This window comes from Atractosteus spatula, chromosome 8, assembly GCF_055471065.1.
Source record: "Atractosteus spatula isolate fAtrSpa1 chromosome 8, fAtrSpa1.hap1, whole genome shotgun sequence".
NCBI classification, from domain to species: domain Eukaryota; kingdom Metazoa; phylum Chordata; class Actinopteri; order Semionotiformes; family Lepisosteidae; genus Atractosteus; species Atractosteus spatula.
In genome coordinates this window covers 39,820,167-39,835,258 of record NC_142713.1, presented here as the reverse complement: position 1 = coordinate 39,835,258, position 15,092 = coordinate 39,820,167, and the positions used below count along the sequence as shown (strand labels likewise).

At 35.2% G+C, this 15,092-nt stretch overlaps 1 protein-coding gene across 1 annotated transcript in view; it reads left to right on the top strand.

Moving 5' to 3' along the window:
• The window catches only part of LOC148829612 (membrane-associated guanylate kinase, WW and PDZ domain-containing protein 2-like), a 388,779-nt gene that overhangs the window by 334,242 nt on the left and 39,445 nt on the right, over positions 1-15,092 (top strand). The window contains exons 14-18 of the mRNA XM_088923166.1: positions 6,150-6,191; positions 7,788-7,879; positions 8,379-8,571; positions 12,998-13,249; positions 14,753-14,938. Of these exons, the coding sequence (XP_088779292.1) occupies positions 6,150-6,191; positions 7,788-7,879; positions 8,379-8,571; positions 12,998-13,249; positions 14,753-14,938 (765 nt within the window). The remainder of the gene's footprint in view (positions 1-6,149; positions 6,192-7,787; positions 7,880-8,378; positions 8,572-12,997; positions 13,250-14,752; positions 14,939-15,092) is intronic.

Here is a 15,092-nt window from a genome sequence, read left to right as displayed (position 1 = left end):
ACACATTTACTTCTGAATAATTGTGTCTCTGAAAACACATGCACATTGTTTTCCTCTTATTAGTACTCTTGTGTTTTTATGTGCTGATTATCTGTTGCTGCGCCGATAAGAATTGTAATTTTTCTCATGAAGGAAGGGAGAAAAACTTATTTACTCTTTTCAGCATCACAATGTCAAATGTTTCATCTGAGTCATCAAAATATAGTGAAGCATATGATACAAAAAAAAACAAATCTGCAAATGAGCAAGCAAGGGTTCAGCACTTATTGTCTGAGTGGAAGTTAAAGTGTGTGGGAGCTCTCTAAGTCTTTATTTGGACCTAGTATCTAACTGACCTTCTGTACTAATGTCCTTTAAGAACATCTCATTAAATGTATGTGGTGTTTAAGAGTTACCATGACATCACTGAAGAGTGACATCACAAGCATCACTATTCCAAAAATATTATGATGGGTAACTTACGGTATGCATCCTGTCATAATGTAAACACATATACTGTAACACTATTTTCAGGTTTTACTAAAATATTGAAAGAATTACAATGAGTACTTGTTGAGAGTACAACAGCTATAGCTAACACCACTGACAAATCCCAATTTATTCTTCAGTGGTGGTCTGGTGGGGTTGATCATGGAGCCAGGGTTTGTCCTCATGGAGTGTTACACATCAAAAAGAATGATACTTAAGGAGATTTATGGCCATTCTTTCAGATAATACGTGTCCTGTTCCCAATAATTTCTTCACAGACTTTGTCCTATTTTCATCAGAGGTGTGATCCTTTTTTCATTCATTCTGTGAGTGTTTTGAAAAAATACTATTGGAATGGGCCATTTTCTGATAAAGATACAACCTGTTTATTAGCCAAATATTTGCTAAAGGATTTTTTTTTAAATCTGTACTAATTTATTTTCTCCTGTTTTCCACATCTCACCAAGAGACCATGGGCAAGCAAGCATCTTACGTATATACAATAGACGGGAATACATTTGATACCTTTTTAACATGTAAAAAACGTTATACAGTATGTGTGATTAAAACTGTGCTTTTTTAGTCATTGTGCTTTTCATAGTCTGTGTATTTAGTGGTGCTGTGGTGCTGACTTGAACTGGTTTGCAGTGGAAAACACAGATCTGGATAATATTAATACCATACCAATAGTCCATTATTTAACCAGATAAATAATTTATGAACAATTTCCCATATATAAGGGCCAGGCCAAGAGGCTTTCGCCACCTGTGAAAGAAAGATATGGCATACATATGAGTGTAACTTTGAAAAGATACAATGATATAAGTGAAAACATCCTAAAATACTAAGGTGGATAATTTGAGCTCACGCCACAAGTTGGTCCTGCCATTGGCAACGACAAATTGAAGTGACTTGTGCTCAAAGTCAGTAGTAGAGTAAAACCAGTAGATAAATACATAAGTTTACATCCTACATTTTAAATTGTAAAATGGTAAAGTTATTTTCTACTGAGACAAGTTATTTTTTGCCATGTTCTCAGTCTGCTGTTGTAGTGGACAAATGATGAAAGTTCTTTATGAGACAAGATACAGTACAATATACAATACATGTTACAGTACAAAATTAACTATTACTAATGGTGTTGCACACTAAATATAAAACAGAAAATGGCATGCAATGCCTCTTGCTGTGATACTGCTGGAGTGCCGATGTTTAAAAGTCTATGATGTGTTAGATGAAATCACTGGGCTGATTATATTGTCATATTGGAAATGCAAATTGACTTGTGTTTCCTACTTATCATATTGAAGGTGTTTCCTTAATCTTGTGTACAGATTTAAAGTTAATATAAAGCAGTACATTACTCAGCATACTACACAACAGAGATTATTTTTATACTTAAATAGGCTTCAGTAATAAAGAGGAATATTCTCCTGTTAGAGTGGTCCATTAAAGAGGCCAAGGATTAAGGTGGGAGTTGATTAAGAACATTTAGTGGTGCTTTAGATGAAAATAGAGCATTTTAACAAAGAATTCACAACAGACAAGGACTGCTAGTCTAACAGTCATTGTCTGCTGTAAATCAGTAATATCTACTGTAATAGCTGCACTACATTAAATGGAGCAGTATAATAGATAGGGTAATAGTCATAAACCTTATAGCATAAAACTGCTTTATGATTTTAAATTGAATATGTTCTTTTTTCATTACTGTCTTGTTAAAGGGTGAATGTGTTTTTCAGTCATATTATTGATCAGTGTAATTCAATACTTTGCTTGCTGTTCTATGTTTTGTGTTTCAGTTCTAGGCCTTTGATGACTTAGTAGCAGTTTTAGTGGAGATTTTCTTTGTTAGTCTGTAAATGTGGAGTACTAATTTTGCTACTTTGTGATCAAACCAGTAATCCAAAACTGAGTAATCCAAAAATTCTGTATACAAGGAGAGACTGAAATTGCTCAGTTTATTTTTTAGCCATAATTTGTTAACTGACTGTACATTTCCATTGGGAAAAAGATGTTTATTTATGTAAGGTGACCTGTATCTGAAAAAATTATAAGGACATCAGGAGCAGTATTTGTCAACTGATACTCAAGTCTAATTCCTGGACTAGGTTTGCTGTACTCTGTTGATTACAAACTGTATAGCATGCACCATGCTTTGTAACAGAACTGGCAATGTTATGTGTTAAATGTTCGTATGCATTATTTTCAGGGGCATCCATTAGATGTCAAAAGGAAATATGCGTACTCTGAAGTCTTCTGTTATGATTTTGCTTATTAAAAAGGTTGCTTTTGAAATGAAAATTTAGAATTGGAAAACCTTTCACTACAGCATAAAAGCCTGAATGATGAATGCTGTGTAATGCCAAAAAACAGTTTCATTCAATTTGATCAAACCAAACAAAATTGATAAAAAAGAAACAACACAATAACTTTCAGTGGCATGTATATAAATAGGAAGGCTTAGTAGCTGAAATATTGCTGGCGTAGGCCTTAAGTTTAATAGTATGGTTTTGATCTTAAACTTTTCTGTGACTTTGAAACAAAGAAGCTTAATACGGATGTAATGTAGCTTCTGTACAGTGGTAAAGGATGAGATAGTGATTTACAGTAGCTGGGTTCATATACTGTATACAGTAAGCCAAGGCATCTAAAAGTATGTGAATAAGTTGCATCAATTATCAACAATGTTTATATAAGATATTGTATTTGTGTGCTATTTATGTATGCAAGGCAGACATGAAGTAATGATTTTTGGTTACCTATTTTATTCATGGGAAAAAAATAACCAATAGCACTTTGTCTTTTCAAATGATATGTAAAAGTTAATTTCACTGTTGAGATACAGTACAGGATGACAAAACATTGTAATGTAAATTTAACATACGTGATGGTGGAAGTTTGTCATAATATTTTGCTGGTGGACATTTTAGTTTACTATATATAATTTCCACAAGCTGTCCGATGCAGCAGTTTGTCTATCTCTTTAGGTATTTTAGATCTAGCCCTGTGTACTGCAGGTCTATCTCTTCTAAAAATAGATTTTAAACATAAATCTCAGATTCTGTTTTAATTCTTCTGAATGTTCATAATAATATGTAATACATACTGTAACTTTTAGTACTGCATCTGAAAGAGAAATATATTATTCTTAAGAAAATGATATAATTTAAACAGAGTGCAGACAACAATGTTGGTTAGTACTTTATTAAATGGAAGGATTTATAGACCTGTTGTTCTTCTTCTTTAGGAACTTGCTACCTGTCGTCTTTGGAAATATACATTAGAGAAAAGCTCTTTAAGGGAGCACAATTAAAAACTGAAATTGGGAATAGATAAAGAGAATTATAAACTGTCAACAAATTAATGTAATAAATACTGTAGTTGCAATACTAAGAAGACACATTTACAGTATGTGTGTTCAATATGTAGCCTACTGTATATTTTGCAGCTATTAAATCTGTTATTTTAAATGACTCAAAGAACACATGTACAATCGCATATTAATAAGCAAGTGCTTCCCCAAAACAGTAAAGAACAAAAGCAACAGTGAACATATATACAGTAACTGTGACAACATGGGGTCACTGGACGTCATGAGAGAATGCCCCAGAGGCATTGTTATACAGATGCCTGACAGGAAGGTGTTTCTTTTGTTTCTTTTTGATGGTGGTTATTCCTTATGTGACTTTGGATATATTATTGCCGTCACCAGTCATTGTCATGGTGTACCCCAACCTGAATTGTATTTACTTAATCTGAAAACACTGAATTTAACTTTTAAAAAAATTCTGATATGCCAAAGGTTGTACAACATGTTTAACTTTTTGAAATGAGAGAAAGTATTTGATCTTTTGTTTATGTGTTGGAATGTAAGTACTGTACACTGTATATCAGTACACGAGGAAATACCATATGTACATACTGTATGATCATTTTTCTTATATTTTAATGTTTTATTTTTTTAATATGTTTTCCATGTCATCAACTATAAGGCTAAATGTGGAAGTAATTTCTCCCCTGCTATTTATAATGTTAGAAAGAATTAGCCAAGATTAAGACTTGTCAGGAATGATCAAAACTCAGTTTGGTGGTTTTATAAATCATGATTAAAAGCTCAGTTTCTATAGTAATGTGATATTTCAGAACAGTAGTTATTTAAGAAAAAGTTTTTATTTTCAAATTTTTATTTCAAAGGCATACAGTAAGTGAACAAGATTGAAAGACAGACTGTATATGGGTCCTGTGGTTACAAATGTGGTTGCAAATAGGCAAAAGGATTATTTTAAAAAAAGTAAAAAACACTTAATCATAACAATATTTTCTGTTAGTTTGTATAGAAGTTTAATACATACTGTATCTCCTTCAGTTTTTATATGTTTTTAACAAATGATGCTTTATATATAATATTTTGTAAGGAAACACTTAACAGTCTTGCCCCAAACTAAAATCAGTCCATGCAATAGCTTCAGTCAGTAAAGAAATTATTCATGGAAACCTTAAAATTGCTTTATTTTATAGTTTGGTGAGTAAAAGAAATAAAAACACCTAAAATGAAAATCAGAAGGAACAGCTTAAAAACATCCACTTGCATTTTTTTGTAAATACTAATTGCTATTTATTTGTCTGGCAATTCACATCTCAACAATATTTATTACATTAATATAATTATTATTTAGATGTTTTTATTACACTGTAAATGCATAGTGTTTGTACATTTAATTCCTGGCTGTTCAATTGAACAGTTGGGATGTGTAGTTTACATAAACAAAGCTATTCCTAAGACATTGCACTCTTCCAAAATGGTGATACAGACCTACAGTATTTCTGGCCATGTGAGCTTAAAGAATGAATTAGCAAGCTGTTCGAAGCACTTGTATTTCCAGATTTAGATTTCCCATACTGAGCTAGAGCACTATGTACCCATAGAGCATATTTTAATTAAAACCACAGCAAAGGCTGGCCAGGAATGCATTTGAGTTACCATTATTGATTTGTGTAAATTCTTGAAGATGTTATGTTGATCAAATGTGAATTTGATGCGAATTAGAACGCAGTAGAAACTGAAGAAAAACATAGAAAAACAAAAGAGCGGTGCATCTTTAGTACTGATCTTCTGCTCGTAAAAACGTGAAACGATTTTAAATTGATCCATGTTATTGCTGCTTTTATTATTGTTACTGTATTTGTAGCAATCCAAATTTAGAAAAACCTATATGGGAAATTTGCATATATGAATTCAGTCATGAATAATGTAATATATCATGAACATAGATATTTACTAGCGTGATTCTGTATCGTTTTTCTCAAACAGGATCAGTTAAATCATTATTAGAAGGCGACACTTCATTTTCCACTCAACACGAAGGTTGGGGTCTTCTAAAAAAGAGCACTCGTGTAGGATTAATTTAAATCTTCAGCTGTAGAGAGTTAAACTTTTGATCCTCCAGTGTACTGTATATGGCCATGTCTCAATGTATTTCTGTTATTGCATAACTACAGTATAAAGACTGAATATGGGGTTACTTAATCTCTAAAAATTAAGTGGTATTTAAATATGGTATTATGGTATTTTGATTGTATTTTCCTCTGTAATTCATAGCTGTATATAACATAGAATTTTGACCCACTGCTGTATAAATGTAATTTTTTATGGATGGTTCCTCAATTTCTCTATTCAGAGCAAGGCCCTCCAAGGACAGCGTTTCGAATGGATTCTACTGGCAAGTACCCCTGAATGCCATTTTGTTTCCTTTGTAGAGCTGTTTTGTCAGAACTTCAGTTAGTCTGTGTTGTTCATCTTCTAATTATATACATGCATTTTGTTTTGTGTTGCTCCATTTTTTCCATATTGCATATTAATAGCCTTTGACTACAGTCTGTGAATTTTAGTTTTTAGTATTTTCTGTGAACCTGAATGTTACTGTCACAATTAAAAATTAAGTTAGTGGTTTAAACTCTACTCTATTGGGTAACACGGATAGTAAAGAAAATCATGGCCAAAGTAAACATACTGCTTGTACTGTAGTTTCCTTATTTTTGATAGTTTATGTTGTATATGAGGAACTAACCTGGAACATACTGTAGGAGCAGGAGTCCATTATTGTTGTGATGTAAAATGAGACTTCACTATTCAAATGAAAATCAGAACAAAATAATTTGGCATTTCTCTTGCTCCAGTTATATGATACATCAGTAGAGTCAGTGTTTTCTCATTTGTGTCATGCTTTTTCAGGCCTAAGGTAACCTAGTCAAAGTGTATTTTTAGTTGCGACATTACATGGGATGAAGAAATGCAACTGGCCTTCAATAATATAATAATATATCCCTGTATATGAATTGCTTTAACTGTAGAATTGGGGATTTAAATAGAGAAATTTTAATTGACATGTTTAGTGCTTCATCCTGCGTACAAAATTAGTGCTTAAAACGTTTTTGTGTCTTTGTGAGGTGTGTCTGTTGTCAGTCCCAGAAGAAAACAACTGCTTGGGATACTTACAGTAGCTTTAACTCACACATCTATATAAGCTGTTGCAAAATTGCTTCCAACACATTTTCCACGTGCAAGCTAAATGTGACTAAATTCAATTGAAGCATGACATGTAGCTGTGAGACAGCTCACCGTGCGACAATTCACTGCACAACAGTTTGCTGCATTGACAATTAACTGTTCCAAAATTTCATTGCTATTTTATAGCAACTGGCAATGCCTACTTTTTAGGCTCAAATTAAACAACACCATCACAAAACAAGAAATGAAACATCACAAAACAAATTTCCCTCACAGCTTCTTTTAGTTGCAAAAATATGTTTATAGTACTAGAATCTGTCATGTCAACCTTTTGTCTCTGCTGCAGTCAATCACTGCAGTAAGATGCTCTGCAGCTAATATTGTGATATGTAATTCAATAATCATTTAAGTCACTATATCCAGGTACACAATGGCAGCAGTTAGCAGTGTGCAAGAAAGTCAAGGTTTTTTCCTTTCTTAATCTGCGATAATTACACAGTTTTCACATTACTAAACAGAAAATTATGTTGTTAATTATGTTTGACATTGTTTAAGAGACCCAATCACTCATAGGAAGCATCAAGCAATGACACCTTATATTTTAAACTCAGGCCCATAATATTTTTGGCATTCATTTTTTTTCAGATTATTTTCCATACTTACATTTTTTTAAATTGATGTGGCACTTCACAGCAGTTTTGCATGGTCCACTGTGTGTATGAAATGTGTATCTGCATGTATGCATGTCAGGTCTTCCTCCTGCCAATGGTCTTTCTTATGCAATGCGTTTGTTCTCACCCAATGGTAGGACTTGAGTACCGAGAGCTGGATGTTCATCTCCGGAGACAAAAGTCTGGGTTTGGCTTCAGGATACTGGGCGGAGATGAGCCAGGACAGCCAGTAAGTAAATATTCCCCTTTTAAGAGTCATTTAGACTTACACCTTGTTCATGTACCAAAACAGAAACAAATAAGGTGGGAAGTCCATTGTATTATTGTCTGCAGTGCTTTCCATTAAGAAGGTTTTCGTCTGTACATGCCATTGTCCAAAATACCGCAATCGATATAACACTAAATGAATAGTCATTAGAGTATAATTTCTATTTTTCACATTTTGTTCCTGAAAAAAGGCCATGCTTTATCTTGATTTTAGTTTACATGCAATTAAGCCACTAAAAGATCCACCATGAGCTACTTTTGCATCCTTTATTTGCTTTAACATTCTAGCATAGGTACTGCCTATCCATCTGTCTCTGTGTGACCCCGCTCATAACCCTTTTTTCTACCAGTTGTTCATTATAGCCAGCATGCCATCAGTCTGAAATCCATGTCAACACTTGTTACTCCACAAGGGAGAGTATTGTTTACTGCTGACAGGCTTACATTGGTTAACATTACAGATTCTCATTGGAGCAATAATTGAGAAAAGTTCAGCTGACAGAGATGGAAGACTACGTCCTGGAGATGAGTTAGTGTTTGTTGATGGAATCCCTGTGGCTGGAAAAACTCACAGATATGTCATCGACCTTATGCATGGTGCTGCACGAAATGGACAGGTCAATCTCACTGTGAAAAGAAAAGTGCAAGGCACGGGTAAGTGAATAAAAGACTCTCCAGTTTGTGAACTACAAAGCCAAATTGATCTGCAATCAAATGGTCTGTTCTGTTTAATCACACCCTTGCCCTGGGTTACACAACATTCAACAAAGCAAATTTGTCTTTATGTAATTAGCATATGTTATGTATTTATGTTAATTAGCTTCTGTAAAAACTGGCCCTTGTGCGAGTGTGTGCCTGTTTGTGTCTGTGTGTGCTCTGTGATTGACTGGCATCCCTTCCAGTGTATACCCTGCCTGTTGCTTGCTGGGTCAGGCTCTCTCTCCCCCTTGACCCTGTACTGGATAAAGCAATTAAAAATGGATGGATTGAATTCGCAAGAGTTTAAGTTACATGCATGAAGAGCAAACTGTGTGGCAAAGTCCTTCTAAAGATCAATAGCACAGAGTAAACTTAATGGTCACCACAAGCAAATACCAGGACTCCATCTTACACCTCAGTTTTTTTCAGCCTTTGCATATTATCTCATTCTTTATCTCATTATCTATTATGTCTTACTTATTTCTTATTATATTGAAATCCTAGCAGGGAAGAACCTACGTAAGTAATAATAATAATTAGTACTTGTTTTCACTTATATAACGCTTTTCTGGACACTCCACTCAAAGCGCTTTACAGGTAATGGGGACTCCCCTCCACCACCACCAATGTTGAGCATCCACCTGGATGATGCAACGGCAGCTATAGTGCGCCAGAACGCTCACCACACATCAGCTTTCAGTGGGGAGGAGAACAGAGTGATGAAGGCAAAATACAGGAAAACAGGCACTGCATTACCATAACATGAAATAAAATGTATTTGTTTCTGCAACAAAAATTCTGTTTGGATTGAGTTTTAAATGGGTTTGCCTTGCCAAGTGAAATGACACAGTAACCATGGAATCCCAGGAGTATATAATCTGTAAACAAGATGAGATCAAGGTTTTTCCAAACATGCATTAATAAATCCAAACCCATGGCAGGTTGTTTCTTTCTGTTCCTTTTTGTTTTTGATCACATATTGAAGTGCTGTCTTTTTTTATTTGTGGTGAATACACAACCTCTCTACTTTTAGATCATGTTATTCTTGCATTTGAAGTTACATGCAACCTTGCCTTGAATTTCTGCAAATTGGAAACTCGATGTTCCCTGTATTATGTTGTTAAAGCTGAGCTGTACATAGTATGTTTCTTCTCTACAGATGGGAAAGTGATTTCCATTCCTTACATACTGTTTGAACACTTTTTATTGATAAGAAGTAGCACACTTATTTAGAACATTTTTAAAAGCTCAGCTATTGCTAAATGATTATTGACTGATTTGTTTTAGTGTGGATGTTGTCTTGCACATCAGCTGGACTTTGTAAAATTGACAGTTCTAAATTAAGAGTTTTTATGATAGTACAGTATCAATTGCTGATGGAAATAACCTAAACCATGAGTGCTAAACATGTTAGCTAATAACTGTGAGAGACTGCTCACACTCAAAACCAGCACAGATTGTATTTCTGATCACATTTTAACTCACTGGTATCACTGAGGTGCTACTGTACCTATAAAATGAACGATAGTTGTATTGTGGGAAACCATCTTAAATAAAAAAACTGTCACTGAAACTGTACTCACTTAAAAGGTGCATTTGCAGTATTGTGGAACAGCTGTATTAATGTATAAAATAATATCATATAAAAAGGACATTTCTATATTTCACTGGGAATCGCAGCATGTAGTGCCTGGACATTGGGGAAAAACTAAATTGTGGTCGTCAGTTAAAATCAAGTTGAAATTGTGTAACCCAGAGAGAAGAAATATAAAAATAACATAAATTGCACGTTAAATCATTCACAATGAAAGAGGTTGGGTTGACAGGTCATTCGCAATGCGGATTAGTCCACAAAGAAAATCACTTGCTCTTTACATTATATTTTGGCTCTTTTTTGATTGATATTTAGAGGTATATTCATGTCATTGTTTTGTAACATGTGTGGACATCTAACATCCCTAATCATATTGTAAATTGCTTTGCAAGAATAATTTCTTCTTACAGTTATTATTACAAAGGAATCAATTTTCACACAGAAGGAAGGAATCAAACATTTCAGCCACATTTATTTTAGATTAATCCGTTTTCCTATTTTTCTTTCCAGTGACGAGAGTTATTCATTGTGTAATGAGCACATGGTATATACTTTAAGTAATTATTCAGACCTAATACCTTATTTTAGAAGATCAGTCCCTGGCTTGTGACAGGCAGGCAGTTTTCTTTCTTCATCTGTTCCAGTTATCAGAATTTTTCTCCTGTAAAGACATGGCAGGAGGGAAATGGATTTTCTTTTGTCTCTAGCTATAAAGTTTACTTTTGGATTGAAATTGAAAACCACAAATGAATTGTATCATGCCATCATTGGATCACATCACTGAAAGATTTCTGACCTTCTACAGTATATACACATCAAACTTAAATAATTAATTTTCTTAATCACTAACTTCTTGAAATAATTCAACACTTTCATGACATTTACTTTTGGGACATTGCTTACAAGTCTATTAGCATACTTTAAAGTATTTATCTGAAAGCCATAATTTATTTGGATCTTGGCTCTATGTGGTTTGTTCTGTTAAGATTGCCTGTTCACATTTATTGGTGCATGATTGATAAGGATGTGATTCCTGTTCTATTTGAAGCTGTGATGCAGCTCCCCCTGCTGTAAGTAAGGGTGGTGCTTAATATAAAAAAATAGACTTTTTGGTGTCATATTCTTATTTTATATTGTAACAAAAATAGCAGGTCAGGAAATAACCAGAGTGTTATGCAAGACGTACAGTATATTTTTTATTCTCCACAGCAGATTTGATGAAAACAAATAATTAAGGCTTAAACTTGACAGGACAAACAAGTATATCTCTATAATAATTAACACAACTACACAATAATTACATTATGACACAGCAACTTCACTAAAACAACTATTTGCAATCAGAGCCTATTTCCTAACTGATTTATGTAATCCAGACTTCTCCTCCTGTAATCCAAATACTCAATAACAAAAATTTAAATAGGGCAAAGAGAGAAAATATGTGACTTAATAACAATGTATATTAATCAGGACTTAATCTCCATTCCTAAAAACACAAATTCACACAAATTAAAGAGAATGTTTTTAGCCTAAGGATTTCACAATATGGAATAATTACCTATAATAACACTGCAAGCTCTCTTATAATAATGCTCAGATAGTCTAGTCAAAAAATGGTTCCTGGACTGGTTAGAGCCCATTCAGCTTCCTTCTTTCATTTTCTTACTCTCCTTTCTCTATCTTAATGTTATTTGTGCTGTGGTCAATTCCTTTGGAGGCTGACTAAAAACATCCCTAGGAATGCCTAGTCACTGTTGACTTTATTCTTTAATCAGATCTTTAATTGTTAGCAGCCGTATCACCCTGCAACTCACAACTGGCAACCCATTACAGCTAAGCAGGTGGGAGTCTGGTCAGTACCTGGATGGGAGACCTCCTGGGAAAAATTAAGGTTGCTGCTGGAAGAGGTGTTAGTGGGGTCAGCAGGGGGTGCTCACCCTGCGGTCCATGTGGGTCCTAATGCCCCATTATAGTGACGGGGACACTATACTGTAAACAGGCACCGTCCTTCGGATGAGACGTAAAACATGTCATTAAAAATCCCAGGGATCCTGGCCAAATTTCCCATTGGCCCTTACCAATCACGGCCTCCTAATAATCCCCCTCTATGAATTGGCTACTTTACTCTGCTCTCCTCCCCACTGATAGCTGATGTGTGGTGAGCGTTCTGGCGCACTATGGCTGCCGTCGCATCATCCAGGTGGATGCTGCACATTGGTGGTGGAGGAGGGGAGTCCCCATTACCTGTAAAGCGCTTTGAGTGGAGTGTCCAGAAAAGCGCTATATAAGTGTAAGCAATTATTATTATTATTATTAATAGTGTTGTCCTCAAGATTTAGTGATGTTAATTAACCTGAGTAAATCATTATAATACCCTTTGCCTTCTTGCCTCTTAGCCCATAGACAGCTAGGCAGTACCTCTGGCCTTTGTCCAAAGCCTTCTGAGTAGTGTAATCTAATTCAGAAATGAAAACTTTGCTACATTGCTCCACACACCCCCAATCGGAACTATATGCATTTTTATTTCATTTTACCAAGTGTTTTATTTTTACATGCATGTCCATTGGTTTATGTGTAAGCAGTACTCTTGAAGATTAATTTATATTGTGTTATACTGTATATTCCTGACTAGAGTTTGTTATTTCTAGTTTGTCCTTTCTAGAGTTTGTAGATAAACTATCCAGTTAAGAAGAAAAAAAAGAGCATATATCATATCATATGTCACATGTCTTTTGGTCAACGGTAATAGTGGCTCTGCAGTGAAACACACCATTAAATTTTTGTCAGGTGAGCCATGTCCAGAGAATGGCAGGAGCCCTGGGTCTGTCTCCACACAGCACAGCTCTCCCAGAAGTGACTTCACTGCAGCCACCTTTCCCAACAATACACATCAGCCCACTGCTGGCACTTCATCTCCAGAGGGCTTCGTATCCCACAGTCTACAAACCAATGATGTTGTTATCCATCGCAAAGAGAATGAGGGCTTTGGCTTTGTCATCATAAGTTCGTTGAATCGACCTGAGTCTGGTTCTACCATCAGTAAGTCAGAGTGTTGTTGTACAGTCTTATATGCTAGTATTATGTGGCTACTTAATTCTGTATTGATTTCCCCATAAAGTGTTTAGTCTTTTGCATGTAGCATTTTGTGACGCCTGTCACACACCAGAGATATATGAAGAGCTTCTACTGTAAGTAGGGTAGGTGTGAAGATGTTGAAGGTTAGTGCTAGACCCCACAGGACCCTAAACTTGCTAACTTCAGCTCCCAAGTACAGTTTCTGAGCCCTAAACCAAACCACCCACTCATTGGTCTAAAAGAGGTCTGTTTCCAGCTACATAATTATAATATCTTCCTTAATAATATGAAACAACCCATAGAAGTTGTATAATAACAGTACCGATGATAATAGTATTTTGCTAGTACCCTTTTTCTCTAATTTTGAGCTATGTATTTCTGACAAGTTCACAAGTTATCCAAAGTCTTAGTTTCCTTTTCACCTTGAACAAAGTAGGACATTCTCTGCTTTTTGTTCCATTATGTGCCTAGCACCTTTAAAAAATTGGCTGAAACCCAGGAGTTAAAATGCTATGAGGAAGTGTCTGTGTGCATGTTCTGTTCCCAAGTGCCATTGCCTGCCCTTGTTTTCATGTAGGTGACTGAGAAGTGTGATAAATTCCAATTAGCCATGATAAGGTTTTCAAGACCATGCAAGTAGTTGCGGTAATTGTGTTGCAGCAAAGACCTGGGTCTTAGTAAGTTAGGCATACTAATTGGTGCTGTCTGACCCAAGCAAGGAGAGTCAACAGTGTGACAAACAATGCCTGTAAGAGCTCTCTTGAACAGGTCTTCTGTGTAAAAATTAGGTTTGTAGTTGATAGAGGGACCTGTTGATTATCTGCATTATCAAAAATGTGACAAATCAAAGGGCATGAGCAGGAAGATATTAGGAAATATCTTTCCTTCAAGCTGGTCAAGCAGCTTCTAGCAGCAATGTCTTCTGGTAACACTTTTAAAAGCTTTGATTACAATTGTATTCGTACAAGTTCAAGTAAGATACAGCAAAATACAACTGATCCTGCAGTAATTTTAAATTGATTGCCCTATTATCTATGGAATATTTTTGTACTTTTTTCTAAATAAGCAGCTGCAAGCTGGTGAATATTTCAGTCCTCATTTTGTCATTTCCCCTTAAAGTATTTTATCTTAAGCTGAACAGGAAAAAAAATATGTGAACTACTGAGAAAACACACTACATCTTAAACAGAGGAAGAGTGCAAACTGGGAAAACAGACACCTGAGACAGAATGATTATATTAAAGAAGACAGCTACATTTCAGTTTATTTTTTGTCTGAATATTCACAATCTGTTGAAAATGCTTCTGTTGCTCTGAGTAAACATTTTGCATCAGGGATCGTTACTTTTTCTACTTTTTCACTGAATCATTCATACCCGAGTCAGAAAGCTTTTCATGAATAGTAGCAAAAGAATAGCTTGTGCTTCAGCTCTGTCAGTGTGCTCTCAAGTGCTTGTGTCCTCCCAAGCTGTGCCCCACAAAATTGGAAGGATAATTGAAGGCAGCCCAGCAGACCGCTGCGGGAAGCTGAAAGTGGGAGACCGGATCCTGGCGGTGAACAGCCAGTCCATCATTAACATGCCTCATGCCGACATTGTGAAATTGATTAAGGATGCTGGCCTGAGTGTGACTCTGCGTATCATCCCTCAGGAAGGTGAGTCATCTATTGGATGATTTTTTTTTCAATTTTCATGTGAGAGCACAGACTTGGTGTTTCGGTTTAGGTATTCTTGTACCTTATATTGTAATGTATTGAAATACTGTACATGGAGTGTTATGGAAATCTCAAGGATTGTTAATATTAATTT